General features: G+C 41.0%; 1 protein-coding gene and 1 long non-coding RNA gene across 3 annotated transcripts; one reads left to right on the top strand and one right to left on the bottom strand.

The window, feature by feature from the left end:
* Positions 1-169: 169 nt before the first annotated feature.
* On the top strand, positions 170-1,814 carry LOC124205724. 2 transcript variants are annotated; one of them, XM_046603223.1, is made up of 6 exons: positions 170-552; positions 609-739; positions 803-816; positions 882-1,122; positions 1,176-1,322; positions 1,381-1,814. In XM_046603223.1, exons 1-6 carry the CDS (start codon positions 500-502, stop codon positions 1,512-1,514), a joined length of 720 nt encoding a protein of 239 aa, XP_046459179.1. In that variant the 5' UTR covers positions 170-499; the 3' UTR covers positions 1,515-1,814. The 2 variants fall into 2 exon arrangements, with proteins under 2 accessions (XP_046459179.1, XP_046459171.1); XM_046603215.1 differs by having other exon boundaries at positions 609-816.
* A 3,399-nt stretch (positions 1,815-5,213) lies between these two features.
* On the bottom strand, positions 5,214-5,497 carry LOC124207654. The gene is made up of 2 exons (XR_006880077.1): positions 5,421-5,497; positions 5,214-5,360 (listed from the first exon to the last, which is right to left on the bottom strand). It is a non-coding gene; the product is annotated as an uncharacterized LOC124207654 (long non-coding RNA).
* Between the last annotated feature and the right edge of the window lie 7,738 nt (positions 5,498-13,235).

The raw sequence follows: 13,235 nt of genomic DNA, 5'->3' as shown, positions 1-13,235 counted from the left end.
TCTATTAAAAAAAATTATAACTTACATTTTGTAAGCAACATAGTCATAACCACCACGATGTTGGATTGTTTCCATATATCCAATTGGCTGTTTCCTATTTTGCCTCCACACAACGGGTTCTTAAATAAATAATTTTTAAAAATGATAAATCATTACAGATCACCATAAACAAAGATTACAAACTATTGGCTTACCTTTAGGAGGCACAACTGTCGAATTCATTCCTTTAGTTCTCATTCTTGTATCAGAAGAAGGTATCAACGAGTGGCAAACATGTGATGTCGTTCGAGCCACCTACAAGTATGATGTTCTAATCTCCACCAGAAATTCAATTGGGGGTGTTTTTCCCTACCCATTCCCTGTTTCATCCATTCAACTGCATTGCGATTCCAAAGTAGGAATATTAAATCATCTGGCAATGCTGCATTAGGCTCCGCCCTTCATCTAGTCAGTTTAGTTCTTAAAAGATAAGTTTTTCTTTGATTTTTCTGATTGTTTAATGGTTAAATTTTTCGATGTTATTGAAATGGAAGTTCATAAACGAAAAACCAGGTAATGCTTAATGAATAAAGTAATTTCTTTTTATGTGTTAATGTTATATCTTTTAGAGGAACTCGGAAGTTGATAAATTATGCTGCCATTGATGGCAATACATCGTCAGGTGCTAGTGACAACGATTTTGTTAACAATAAGCTAGTAAAACCCACTAGACTTACATCTACCAAATCGAGTAAGCCAGGTATACTAATTGATATTAAGTTGTCTAAGAAATCAAAACTTATTGAACAAAAAACCATTTCAGATCGACAATCAAAGGTTTGAATCTAAATTTTCTTTTTCTAAGTATGACATCGTATACTTTACATTGCTTTTTTTCTAAGGCAAATCCTGTTTCAATAAGTGCGGATTCAAAAGTTGTGAAAGTGATTAATTCTTTCATAGCAGAACCTATTGTGGTACCACATAGAATTTGGTCACAAGAAACTAATATCACAAGTGAGTGTGATTGTCTTTCTCTCCATGAACTGAGTGACTCTTCAGACACTGATGAATCGTATCCCAGTTTACCAGAAAAGTTAAAGAAGATTCCTAGTTTGATCCCAACAAAACAAGTATCAAATCGTAAGACATATATATACTACTACAATAAGGTTCCACAAAATACCAAAAATTAGTTCTTTCCTCTGTGGTGGAACTGTCTTCAAAAGAAGAAAAGATTGAAATTGATATCTACCGAAAAAGAAAAGTTACACAAGATGCTGTTTTAACCTTCAAACAACCAGTTATTCCAACAACATTTCCAGTAAAATGGAAACCACCAGGTAAATTAATCAAGATACAATCGATTGTTTTCCAAGTTTTAAAATTTATATTTTATAGGTACTGCCTTCGGCGGTGGAATTTTGTCAAATAGAAATTCTCCTGCGACAGGAATTCGATTAGGTTTATCTCGTAATCATCGGGCCAAAAAGCAATTACACCAACAATTCCAAAATATTCCTGACACGAACTGACAAGTTCAACCTGATGGCGCAATTGGCGAAATATATTATCCAAGACCACGTTGATGCTTTTAATCGACTCGTATTTGTGTTCGGCCGCCTAGAAAAACACTTCACGATCTCCAACTGTATTATAATTCCGTTCTAACTGAATATAAGGAAGATTTCTGCGATAATTTGGATGTGTTACGACTACGACTTATTGTGTGTTATTCAATCCATCTACTGACGAATTCTGTTTGAGACGCCCCAAAAGAAAGATAAGATAAAATATTGTCTATTCGTCTACGCTTGACCGCCATCCGGAATTAGCAAACCAACGATGAGATTTCACCATTAGAAAATGTGATGGGCGGAAAAGTACCCCAAACTGAGTATAAATAGGATAATGAAATGTTTTGACACAACAAAATTGGCTGAGAGAAATTTTTGCTCAAGAAACAATAACAATTTAGAAAAAACCAGTATCTTCTTGGCTTCAGTGGCTTGACTCGTGACAGGTGCCTAAGAAAAAAAAAAAAATTAGTAACAGGTAAACAGCAGGGTTACTATTTTTTCAAAGTCTCGGAAACCTCGAAATTGGCAGTCAACCCTTTATCCCGCCACCCAGTCAACAATAGGGTGGTGAGAACATTGGCGACCACCATTACCATTGCTGGAAATAGACGGCCACCATGCGTTCCACCACCCAGTCATCAATAGGGCTATGGCAGGAACTGAGCTGACACACCAAACTGTCCGACCGGCAGTCAACCCTTTATCCCGCCACCCAGTCAACAATAGGGTGGTGAGAACATTGGCGACCACCATTACCATTGCTGGAAATAGACGGCCACCATGCGTTCCACCACCCAGTCATCAATAGGGCTATGGCAGGAACTGAGCTGACACACCAAACTGTCCAACCGGCAGTCAACCCTTTATCCCGCCACCCAGTCAACAATAGGGTGGTGAGAACATTGGGGACCACCATTACCATTGCTGGAAATAGACGGCCACCATGCGTTCCACCACCCAGTCATCAATAGGGCTATGGCAGGAACTGAGCTGACATACCGGAATAAAAAGTATAATACGAATATTATACTTAACTTTCCGCGGATCGCCGGAGAATCCTCTTGCTTGTCAACTCCAGTAGGAGAGGGTTCCAGAGGCGGAGTAGAATCCTCTTGCTTGTCAAACGCAGTAGGAGAAGGTTCCAGAGGCGGAGTAGAATCCTCTTGTTTGTCAACAGCTGTAGGAGAAGGTTCCAGAGGCGGAGTTTTACGAGATGAGCTGGAACACGAGGTGGAAGTTCGAGTCGGTTTAGTATAAACCGGTATAATCGGCCAATCCATTTTCTTTGTCATGACTTTCATCAATTCGTGGCTCCAAAGTGTTTGCAATTACGCGATTTAAAAAAAAAAACCATGATGATATTTCCCAATTTCTCCTTCGATTTCCGTTTTGGCGATGTATCCGCTGTCCAGCTGATCGGGACCAAAGTATTTCTCGCACCAAGTCTCCGCCGCTTGTTGGCTGTGGAATCCGGGGAAAGTTGCTCTGGCCTCAGAGGAATGAAAAAACTTCTTCAACTCGTAATCATCGAAAACGGCGGTGCCCTGGATCCAGCTGAACACGGGTAGGCGCATCCACTCGAGATGATTGATGCGAGTAGAGACCAGCAAGTTGAGCGCCCATTTCCCGCCCATGGTGGTCAAGGCCTGGTACCAGCCGTCGGCAGAAGCGACAATCATTTTGATGGCGTCAAAGTTGCTCTGGTTGACAAGTTCTTGAGTAAATTTCTTGAGTAAAATGGCGTCGTCCAGTTTGAGGTAAAAGAACATGACCTCTTCAGCCAAAGCTTTCGGGATAAAGTAGGAGAGCAGCTTCCTGTGCAGACCCTGTTGCATTTTCTGGCATTCTTGGATGTTGTCAAGTTGGGATCGGCAAGTCGTCTGGATTCCCTCGATGACAGAGAAGAGCATAGGCAGAGGAAGCAACTCGAGGTCATCGCCGAATGTAATCAATGTATGCAGCGTAACTAAGCCTCTGACCTGGGGATTCTCCTCGTACATGCGGAAGACCATGGCGGCACAGGTGACGAGGGTGGAGACGGACAAGCTGGGCATCAAATTTTTAGACTTGGAGTAGAGAAAAGTGACACATTTGCTGCCGATGTTTTCTGCAACGTCTTTCAAGTCGACGTTATAAAGTTCCATGACCAAGTGGGCGAAATTTTCGATTTGCTCACCGGCCCGACGCTCACAGACGAGATCCCTCATAAAATTCGAAGTTGTCACTCCAACCTTTTTTATCAGACGGGCCACTCCGATGGCAATCGCTTTGCTCCTCAACCCTTCGTACTGGTGGATAGGATGTCCGGGGAAGTTGTCGGACAGCAAATGTAGTAACTTCAAATTGTTGTATTTGGCAATGAGTTGAAGGCAAATGGGCACCAGACGCCGTGTTCTCTCTTCTCGGTCGACGGCCTCCAGCCAAACTTTGTCTGGAAAATCCTGGCAGAATGTTGTCACTCGATTCAAGGCTTTGGTGTTCGGGTTGGCCTCCAGTTGGTCCAGCGCAGCAGTTAAATTGCAACTGAACATCAGCTCCAAGGAATTTTTGGGGCTAGTCACAAGCACAGATCGAGGATGTAATACATTGCGCAAGTAACTCTGGTCGAGACTGTCGCCATCCATTTCCAGGCAATCATATTCGAGCGTGTAGATACCGTGATTGAAAGGGATGATATTTGTATCGATATCGACCTTTAGGGGGGGTCTGCATTTGACGATTCGACCGTCGAGACACGTCAGGCACGCAATCTCGACAGAGACTCCAATTTCGGGAGACAACGTCAGAGATTGTTTGTGTTTCTGGCTGTAGACATTTGCAACGTTTTTATATGCAGCACAAACAGTTGGCAATGGGGTGCTCCGTCTCCGAATTCTTCTCGTCGGTTTCCACGCTCTCCTCTTCCGAGAGAGTCTTGTTATACGGTTCGAAGACAGTTTTCCGTAATTGGGCCAGATACATGTCGACAGTGCCAACGGAGAGAAGGAGCCGAGCCAGAAGGCGATCTTTACCTTTCAGGCGGCAAAAATTAAGCTCAGACGGGGCGTAGCGATGCTCGAGGAGTAGGACCAGCATATTAGGCTGGTTACTCTCCGTTGGGGCCCAGTGGGAAAGAGTCTTCTGAACATCGTTGAACGTTAGAAAGGTGTTGAGATCCACAGACGGCAACAGGGAGGACAGGAGAGGGGTTGTTTCGAGTTCCAACTCGAATTGCATGGTCAATCGGTAGCCAAACTTGACCTCTTCAAACGTATGATGGCAATCAGAGTAAAAAGTAGTCAGGTGGTAATCACGATCACTTCCATCGCAAACGTTGAACAAACGAATTTGATCATCGAGTTCCACTTTGCTTCGACCTCCTTCGTGGCCACCTTCAACTGGTATTTGTAATACCATTTTCATGAATGATCCTCAAGCTAAAGAGAAAATTAATTATTTGTTTTGGACAGTAAATTATGGAAAGATTTGAAAAATTGTACCTTCGTTATTAACCAAGGCCCACTTTAGAGTGCCTGACCAGTTGTCTTGTGAATGACCAGTTCCACAAATGATGACACTAACAAGGTTTGATTTCACTTTGAACGCAAAAGGGTCCAGACCCATTAGACGTAACATTTTGTTGGTTAATGCTGGCAAAGTCTCAGAATACTGTTCAGCAAGAGCAGTGAATCCATGTTCTGTTAACAGTTCTTGTCCACTAATTGGCCACAATTTCTTTGACTTCAACAAGTGTGTGGATCTGTCTGTTGGGTCTGGTTTATTACTTCCATTAGAAATTGCACGAGTTAGCTTTTTCAGCTTCTATTAAATACAAATAGTTTTGTTGAAATTTCCCTTTGAAAATGTCAATAAATCACTTACCTCGAGGGAGACAGGTACAAGCATGTTTTCACAGTTGTTTGGGAACTCGTTGTTATCCAGTCTCAAATTCGCTGCAAACTGACACTCCGTTGACAGTGAATCAAGTTTGACATCGACGAGAGTAGTCCGTTCTAACGACATTATTAAAATTGAAATTAAATTGAGATGCACACTTTGCTGTGGAACATAACTCTGTTTCTAACCAACTGAGTATTGTGTAGTCAGCGGTTGGGAACCCGTTTTGCTGGAGATTGTGAGGTGACATGGGAATCAAATTCCCTGAACCTAAAGAAACAAACGAAAGTTAGCATCGCATAAACGTTTTTTCCTGTAAAGCCAAAAGGTTTTGTTTTGTTTTTTACTTGGAGGCATGTCATTTCCGAAAAAGACTTGGTGATGATCGTTTGATGAAGCATTCCCTTGCGGAGTAGGTGTGGGAATGCTGTGTTGTTGTTGTTGCACTTGCTGTTGCTGCACTTGCTGTTGTTGTACCTGCTGCTGCTGCTGCATGTTATGAGGAGGGGTGGTGGGACTACTAGGCGGCACTAAAAAAAGGCGAATCGATTTGTTATTCATCACTGTTACTCAATCAACAGTTTCATGCTGCAGTGTTTCATAGCTGCACTTGAAGCTTGGCAGCATTAATTTAACTGCCGATGGAATTGAACTCATTTGTTGAGCTTGTCAATTTGAAACTTGAGCTGCAAATATAAATCGGAAAAGGTTTGTTGAATGGACAGATTCTTCAAATTATGATAAAGTTTATGCAATTTGGACTTACTTCAGTCTCTGACTTGGCAACTAGTTCCTCTACTTATTCGCTGAGTTTGGATGATGTTTTGACTAATTCTCTTGAGTGAACATGCAAAGTATCGAAATCCAGATAGTGCGGTACAACAAATTTGGAAACCTGGAATTTTGCATCATCAATATTGCGTTTGACTTTATCAAATTCCGTTTGCAAGTCTCTTTTTTCAAATTGACCTGAAATGGAGTAATGTATTAATGTGAATTCTGAAAAAACAGCAGCCTAAAACCAATCTCACCTAATGACATAAAAATTTCCGATACTAACGAGGCCAGTTTGGGGTGTTTAGAAGAAACAAACAAAGAACATGCAACTAAAAAAGATCTTCAATCAGTAATTATTCTTCAAGCTGTTGACTTTCTGAAATGCAAGATAGTTTGGTCGGTGATCAGATGTTGAGAGATAGGTGCGTCTGCCATGATCCGGGGATGCCGGGTTCTGCAAACATCTGGTCTTCAAGTTCAGAGTTTAAGTTCAAGTTCAGACACTTTGATTAGTTTTTCGAGTTTGTTTGTTGTTGTTGTTGACTGGACGCTGGATTGTGATTTTTGTGAACTGTGTACTGTGAATTGCGTGCCGGATATTGCTGTTGGGGTTGATCCAGGGCTATCCATCTAGTTTTCTTTATCATCTTGGTAAGTTTTATCATAACCTATTTATCTAACTTTTTTCACGGTTTAAATTTTATTCTTCTTCTCCCATTGATTGTGTATTATTTGATCATCATTGTCATAATTGTCTTTTGCCCTCTCTGTTATTCAAATGTCTGTCGTTCATACTTTTCAGGTGCGACCAGTTCCCTAAACGTCGGACTCAAGTGAAGGTCAGGAATTCCAGTCTCTTTGACAAGGAGGACCGAGTCTACTTCCGCCGGAATCAACCGACCACTTCTTCTTCTTCTCTTCCCTTCGTCGATGGCATTGATTGCAACAGGTAAGACCAACTACACACACAACTCGGCTACTCTTGTTATTTATTGACGATTCTTTCCGGCGTCGTGTTGTACGTTTGTACGTTTCCCATGTGTCATTGCACAAATGTCGAACCAGTGCCCCACCTCCGACCTCCGAAAATTTTTGATTTATTTTTATGCCAAGGCAAGACACGACACGGGTGAATTTCGAACGAAATAGGTCGGGATTTTTTGTTGTTTTTTGTTTGTTGACTATTGGTGCTAGTTTGATGGGTGACGTAACTAGCTGAAAATATTCTCTGGCCATCGTCATGTTGCTGGATGGATGTATACTATTCATTGATTTATATTTGAGTAGCCATCTCGCCGTTTTCGGAACAGTTTGATCGTTTCGTTCGCTTTTATCCTATTTGCCTCCGGCGCGGTTTTTCTATCGGTGGGCGATCAATCAATTAGCGGGGAACCCGATAAAAAACAAACACAACCAAAACTCTCCAAAAACAGAAATTGGTCCTAGAAAACGTTTTTTGGGTTGTTGGGTTCTTGTTATTGTTGGTCGGTTTTTATTATGACGTAACCGAGGAGATAATCAAAAAGACACAGGTGAATCTTCTCTTCTCTTTCTCCTTTTTATTTTTATCTCCCTGCGGTGGAAAAAAAAGTAATTTTTATTTTGGTGGCCATCCTTTTTTTCCCGGTTGTTTAGGGAGCGCTAATCGTATCGACATTTTTCTCGGCCGTTTAAGGACATACGAATAACCAGCCACTCCCTTTTTTTCTCTCGTAAAGATTCCTAATCTCTCTTGACGCTTTGGCGTCGTCGTCGCCATGGCAACTGGAAAACATGGTGTTGTCGCTTCCACACCATTTGAACAATTTTTTATTATTATTATTCTGTCCCATTCAAAAATGGAGAAGAAAAAATGAATGAGGACGACAAGGGGGCGACTGGTGACGTTAGGGCGTCATCGTGTCTGTCGCACACTTTCTCAGACGCCTGCTGCCGGACCAGTGCGTCCCAGACGGTGCGGTTTATTTTTGCGCCTATTTGAAATAAAATACCAAATAACCCCAAAAAAATCTGCTATTCAAAACTCGCCGTGTTGTGTGTATGTATGAGCTGTGGCATTGATATCCTCCTCCTGGTGGGCCAGCGTCGTGACGAAATGTAGGACGTATGTTTGTGTACGGTACCTTTAACTCCCATTATGCTACACACACACACAACCCTTTTCCGCGGCGGGGGGGGGGGCATTTTCCACCTTTTCTATCTCCTCGGAGAGAGAGAGAGACCCCTTACACAAGGGCACAAAAAACAAAAAAATGTGTATTAATTTTGTTTTTTTTTCGGTTTCGAGATAGCGGCTGTCTAATAACTGTAGTTGAATTTACAGCGGCACAAGTAAATTGGCCCCTTGAAAAATAAAAAATAGATAAAAAGGGGAAATAAAAATAAAACGATCCGATGACACACTCTGGTTTCAGCGAAACGTTCTAACATGAATTCATAAATTGTCGATGAGAACTCTTTCTTGTACCTCAATCGTGAAAAATGTATGAAAAATTGTCAATATGCGACCATTTCAGCGAGGAAGAAGAATGAAAAGGCGGAGGGGGTGGGGAGATAGTTTGGGTCAAAATTTGCATTGAATCTGTCGCAACCTGCGGATTCTTTAGCTCCGGATCGTTCCTCATCGTCGGCTAGTCCATATGCGAGCACCAGCGCCTATGAAGATATCTATAACAAGCCGGCGATGTTTTATTTTTTCTTCTTCTTCTTTTTTTATTTTCGCACGATAATTTATCTTTGATTGTCAACCGTATGTCTTGTTGCCCGGGGCCGGTGAGCTATTGGTGAACCTTCAACGTAACGCAACGATAAATCCTTGCCGCCTTGGTGAACGAAGAGTCGCGGCTTGGGCGAGCTGGGCCGAGAGAGAGAGAGAGAGGTCTGCGCGCGCGTACAGAGTTACCAACTCGCACACACAGACATAAAGTACGCAACAGATTCCATCCATGCGACTTGTGTCTGTGTGTATACCAATATACTATAAATATAGAGACATTTCTTCTTCCTCTCTTGATTCTCCATACTTATACCGTGTTTCAATCAAAAATCATCAGAAAAAGGAATATGAATTTCCGGATGATTTTTGATGTACGCTCGGCGGGAATTCGCGTAAATCATCCATTTTTTTTTTCAAATAAAGAAATTACTTTTTTTTGAAAATTATTTAAATTATTTCGAGACAGAAGCGGGGGGAATTTGAAAATGAATGTGAATCTCACAAGTTGCTAATGGTATTTCGTTTCATTAACTTCTTTTATATTTTCTTTTTTCTTTATATTCTTGATAGCTCTTAAACGTAATTCCTCATGGATGACCGGAAAAGGTATCTCGTTAAGAAAATTCTTAACGTTGGGTAAGTTTGTTTTAATTTTTGTAATTGTAGCATGTAACAACTTCATGTGTAGAAAAAATGTAGATCATCATTAGATCTACTCAGGGCCAAAAGGAAAAAAATCTAGCCCAAGCGGTTCAAGAGTTATTGCATTTTTTCTAGGACACGTAGTGCCATAAGAATGCATTGAAAATAGGGGGGTGTACCTAATAGTTTGGTGGGTACTGTATCAATTGGGTAAAAGCAAAAAATATTTTTATTGCCATGTCAGCGCAGTCACTAAATATTTTTTGTATTAGGCGCAGATCCATTTTCTTACGGCTATGGAGGTACGGCCAAAATATATGAAAATGGTGAATTCAAAGATTACGGGGTGCCTTTCAAATTGAACGACGTGGTTGGTGTTTACCTGCTTAACAATCTCGTTTTCTCACGTTACGATGGATTAAATATAGATTTTTTTTTAATTTCTAGGACGCTTCGGAGGAAACAGAATTGGTAGAAATATCATTTAGCGTCAACGGTGTGATTCAAGGCGTAGCATTCTCTCTGCCCCTAGAGGAAATGAATGATAGAGTACTTTTCCCCCACATCTTGCATCCCCCAAAAATTGTCGATTTGAGGTAAATTTTGGCCAAAAAGAAGAACCTTGGTTCCCACCAATGGAAGGCTACGAGTGGGCTAGCAAAATTCCACTCGAAAATCGTTTACGAGGAGTTTCCAGACCTGCTACTAAGACTGATTGTCAGATGATTGTAGTGTGTGGTCTACCCTATGCCGGGAAAACAACTTGAGCCAACAAATTCTCTGCTGAAAATCCTGATCTAAAGTTCAATATTTTGGGCATAAATGCTTTACTGGATAAAACGAAGGTAAATGGATACTACACTGGAAGGTATGTTAAAAATAGTCTTATTTTGTAATTTAGAAATTGCAATAGTGATTTATTTCCGCTCTCATTTAGGTCGCAAGTTTTGTTCCAAAAGTGCATTCGCTGTCTGAATATCTTGATCAAAATTGCTGCCAAACGGCGGAGGAACTATATCCTTGATCAGCCTAACATCTATCTTTTAGCACTAAGGAAAAACATGGCTAACTTTTCTGCTGGATTCAAACGCAAAGCAGTTGTAATTGTTCCAACAGAAGAAGACGCGAAAGTTCGAGAAGAAAAAAAGATTCAAGAAGAGGGTAAAGATGTACTTGACTCTATCGTCTTACAAATGAAAGCAGATTTCCAAATTCCATCAGTTGACGGCACGTTTTCTGAAGTAGAATTTCCTGAATTGGCATTGGAAGAGGCACTTAAAGTCATTACGTTTCGTCGTCATTACGTCATTAGTTTCTTCGCCTGCGTGCTCCTGCGGTCGTCCCACATAGCCTTTCTTGGCCGCCTGTCGATTGCCATCCTCCGGTTGCTGACTCACCATAATTCCTGGCGGATCCTCCTGTTCTCACCACATCCACGGTCCCTTCATCGGTCGGTCTTCGTCGCTCACAGCGGATCGCGTCCCGAAAAACATAATGCCTCGGTGTTGGTTAACAGGGGTGATCTACGAAATTTTGCGTGTTAATTTATTCTTCGCTTATTGGTCACCTCGTGTAACTCATAATTCTCTCGTTGTCGGCCCCACACCCCTCCAGACTTTTTTTTCCTAATGTAGTCTCTGTGAATCTTTCCCCTATTTCCCTTTTGATACGGCTTTTTATTTATGTTTCATTTACTGCAGTCTATTGCGTGTTTTGTACCTTGGAGAAAGAGACATGTGATGACCTGTAAATGTCGCCCCCCTCCCTCCCCCCCCCCCCCTGAACTCAGTTAGGGCAGTTGGTCTCAGTACTCAGACGAGAATACACCTGTAACTCTCATCTGATTTATTTCATTTCATTCCATGGCATATTTCCATTTTTCATTTCCACCCAAGTCAGGCTTTGTGCCTTTATGGCCATCCCTGCCGTGAATTATTTCCACGTCATACCTCCTATTCCCACAATCTACCTCTGGACCTCTAGAATAAGTTATTATACAATGATTTGCAGTGATAAAGACCGGTTTGTTTGCTACTTTAAATCAGCTTTTGATCACGTCTATTAGACTCATGGAACAATTAAAGAGTCAGAACATGGAGATCTGTATCTCTCACCACAAGAAGGATAAAAGGAAAGATTTTAAAGTGTTTCTTTATGTAATAAAAGTATTAAAATCTTTTTGTAGAATGCTGATTTTACATTAATTTCACAAACTAGCTAAAGACGCTCGTAATCAATTTCGATTCCTCGTTGACAGTCTGCATAATCTCTTGCCGTTCGGGGAATACATATCCGGTAACATTACTAGACAAATAAAATAAGTCGGCCAGTAAATACTAAAATTAGAAATAAAATTTTACGACAGTTACCTGACCGCTAGAGTACTTAAGTTAGCAGATCCTACAGCTGAAACTTCTTTTGTTTGTTAATCACAAATTTTTTACGACGTTTCTGGGTCGTCAGTCACGACCACTATTATCGTAGGGGTGGACTCTGAGTGGTCGCGCTCGACGACTATTGGGGCCGCATGTGGGTCGTTAATGTCTATTTAAGCAGACTCCTTCTATTTTTTTTCTAATGGAGGGATTTTTGTATATCTCAGCCGACGGACGGCCAATTATGTGGTGAACGTTAGACTCAAGATATTGCCACGAACGGGTTAGCGCAGACTTCACGCTGCTGTGGCCGACCAGTGGTGTAGTTTCATGGAGCTTGATCTGCGATCACACGAGCCCAGCCTCCTCATAAGTACATGCACTGTCGTCACTACACACGAAACAGACGACAGTGCCCAACTAAAACACAGGCTCCACTCAGTCAGACATGTAGGATATAACAATCAACAGGAATAGACGGGGTCATTTATATAGGGATTCAAGGTGACGTTATATCTCGTAATTCGTCTTTGATAGTCGTCAGTTTGGTGCCATTTCTTGGGAATACTTTGGCTGTTTAACGTTTGTGCTTTTCTGTACGCGACAATATTCCGTTCATACAACATCTTTATCTGGAACCCAAATAAACAAACTCATCATAATTAGACGTGTCACAGAAAACGTCTATCATACTGTCCTCTAACAAATCCTCACAACGATGTAGTTGAACTCTAAACAATGGTGAAGGAATGTTAACATTCTCATCAATAATTGATCGACGATGACACCAATTTGATTCACTTCAACGTTCAAGTGAAGCAAGAACATATACATATAATCATATAAAACATATGTAGAACATATGTTTTTGCTACTACATTTTACAAGAAAAACAGTGGTTCACGAGAAATGTAGGAACATTTTTGTAAGCAAACGTAATATCATTTCATAAACAAAACAGAAATCAAGTTAACCAAGTTCGATTGTGAAAAAGTGCTGGGGATTCAACGAGAAATTTTTAAAGTGAAAGTTGCATTTTTTGTGGTTTTAAATTAACAATAGTGACAAGCTAAACATTTCTTTTTTTACCGCAAAAGCTTTCCATGAAACCTTCGTAAAAAAATACGATAAGAGAAATAATGCATGGGCCATAGAAGTCTAAGAAAACATCCAAGATAGTTGACTGTGCCTCTACAGGAAAGAAATATCACATCGTTTGCAGTGAAAACTTCCGTAAAAGGAAAAATAAACTGATTCGGAACTCTTCAATTGCAGCTGAAAAAAATTAGG

This window comes from Daphnia pulex, chromosome 2 (assembly GCF_021134715.1).
Source record: "Daphnia pulex isolate KAP4 chromosome 2, ASM2113471v1".
In the NCBI taxonomy this organism is placed as follows: domain Eukaryota; kingdom Metazoa; phylum Arthropoda; class Branchiopoda; order Diplostraca; family Daphniidae; genus Daphnia; species Daphnia pulex.
The sequence above is the reverse complement of the archived record's forward strand: the minus strand, read 5'-3'. Positions and strand labels throughout refer to the sequence as shown.

Excerpts from the sequence above, each read along its gene's own strand:
- LOC124205724 (XM_046603215.1), top strand. The coding sequence starts at position 500 with ATGGTTAAATTTTTCGATGTTATTGAAATGGAAGTTCATAAACGAAAA. Across the intron at positions 1,123-1,175 it reads AACAAAACAAGTATCAAATC|TTCTTTCCTCTGTGGTGGAA; the intron begins GTAAGACATATA and ends ACCAAAAATTAG. Across the intron at positions 1,323-1,380 it reads AGTAAAATGGAAACCACCAG|GTACTGCCTTCGGCGGTGGA; the intron begins GTAAATTAATCA and ends TATATTTTATAG.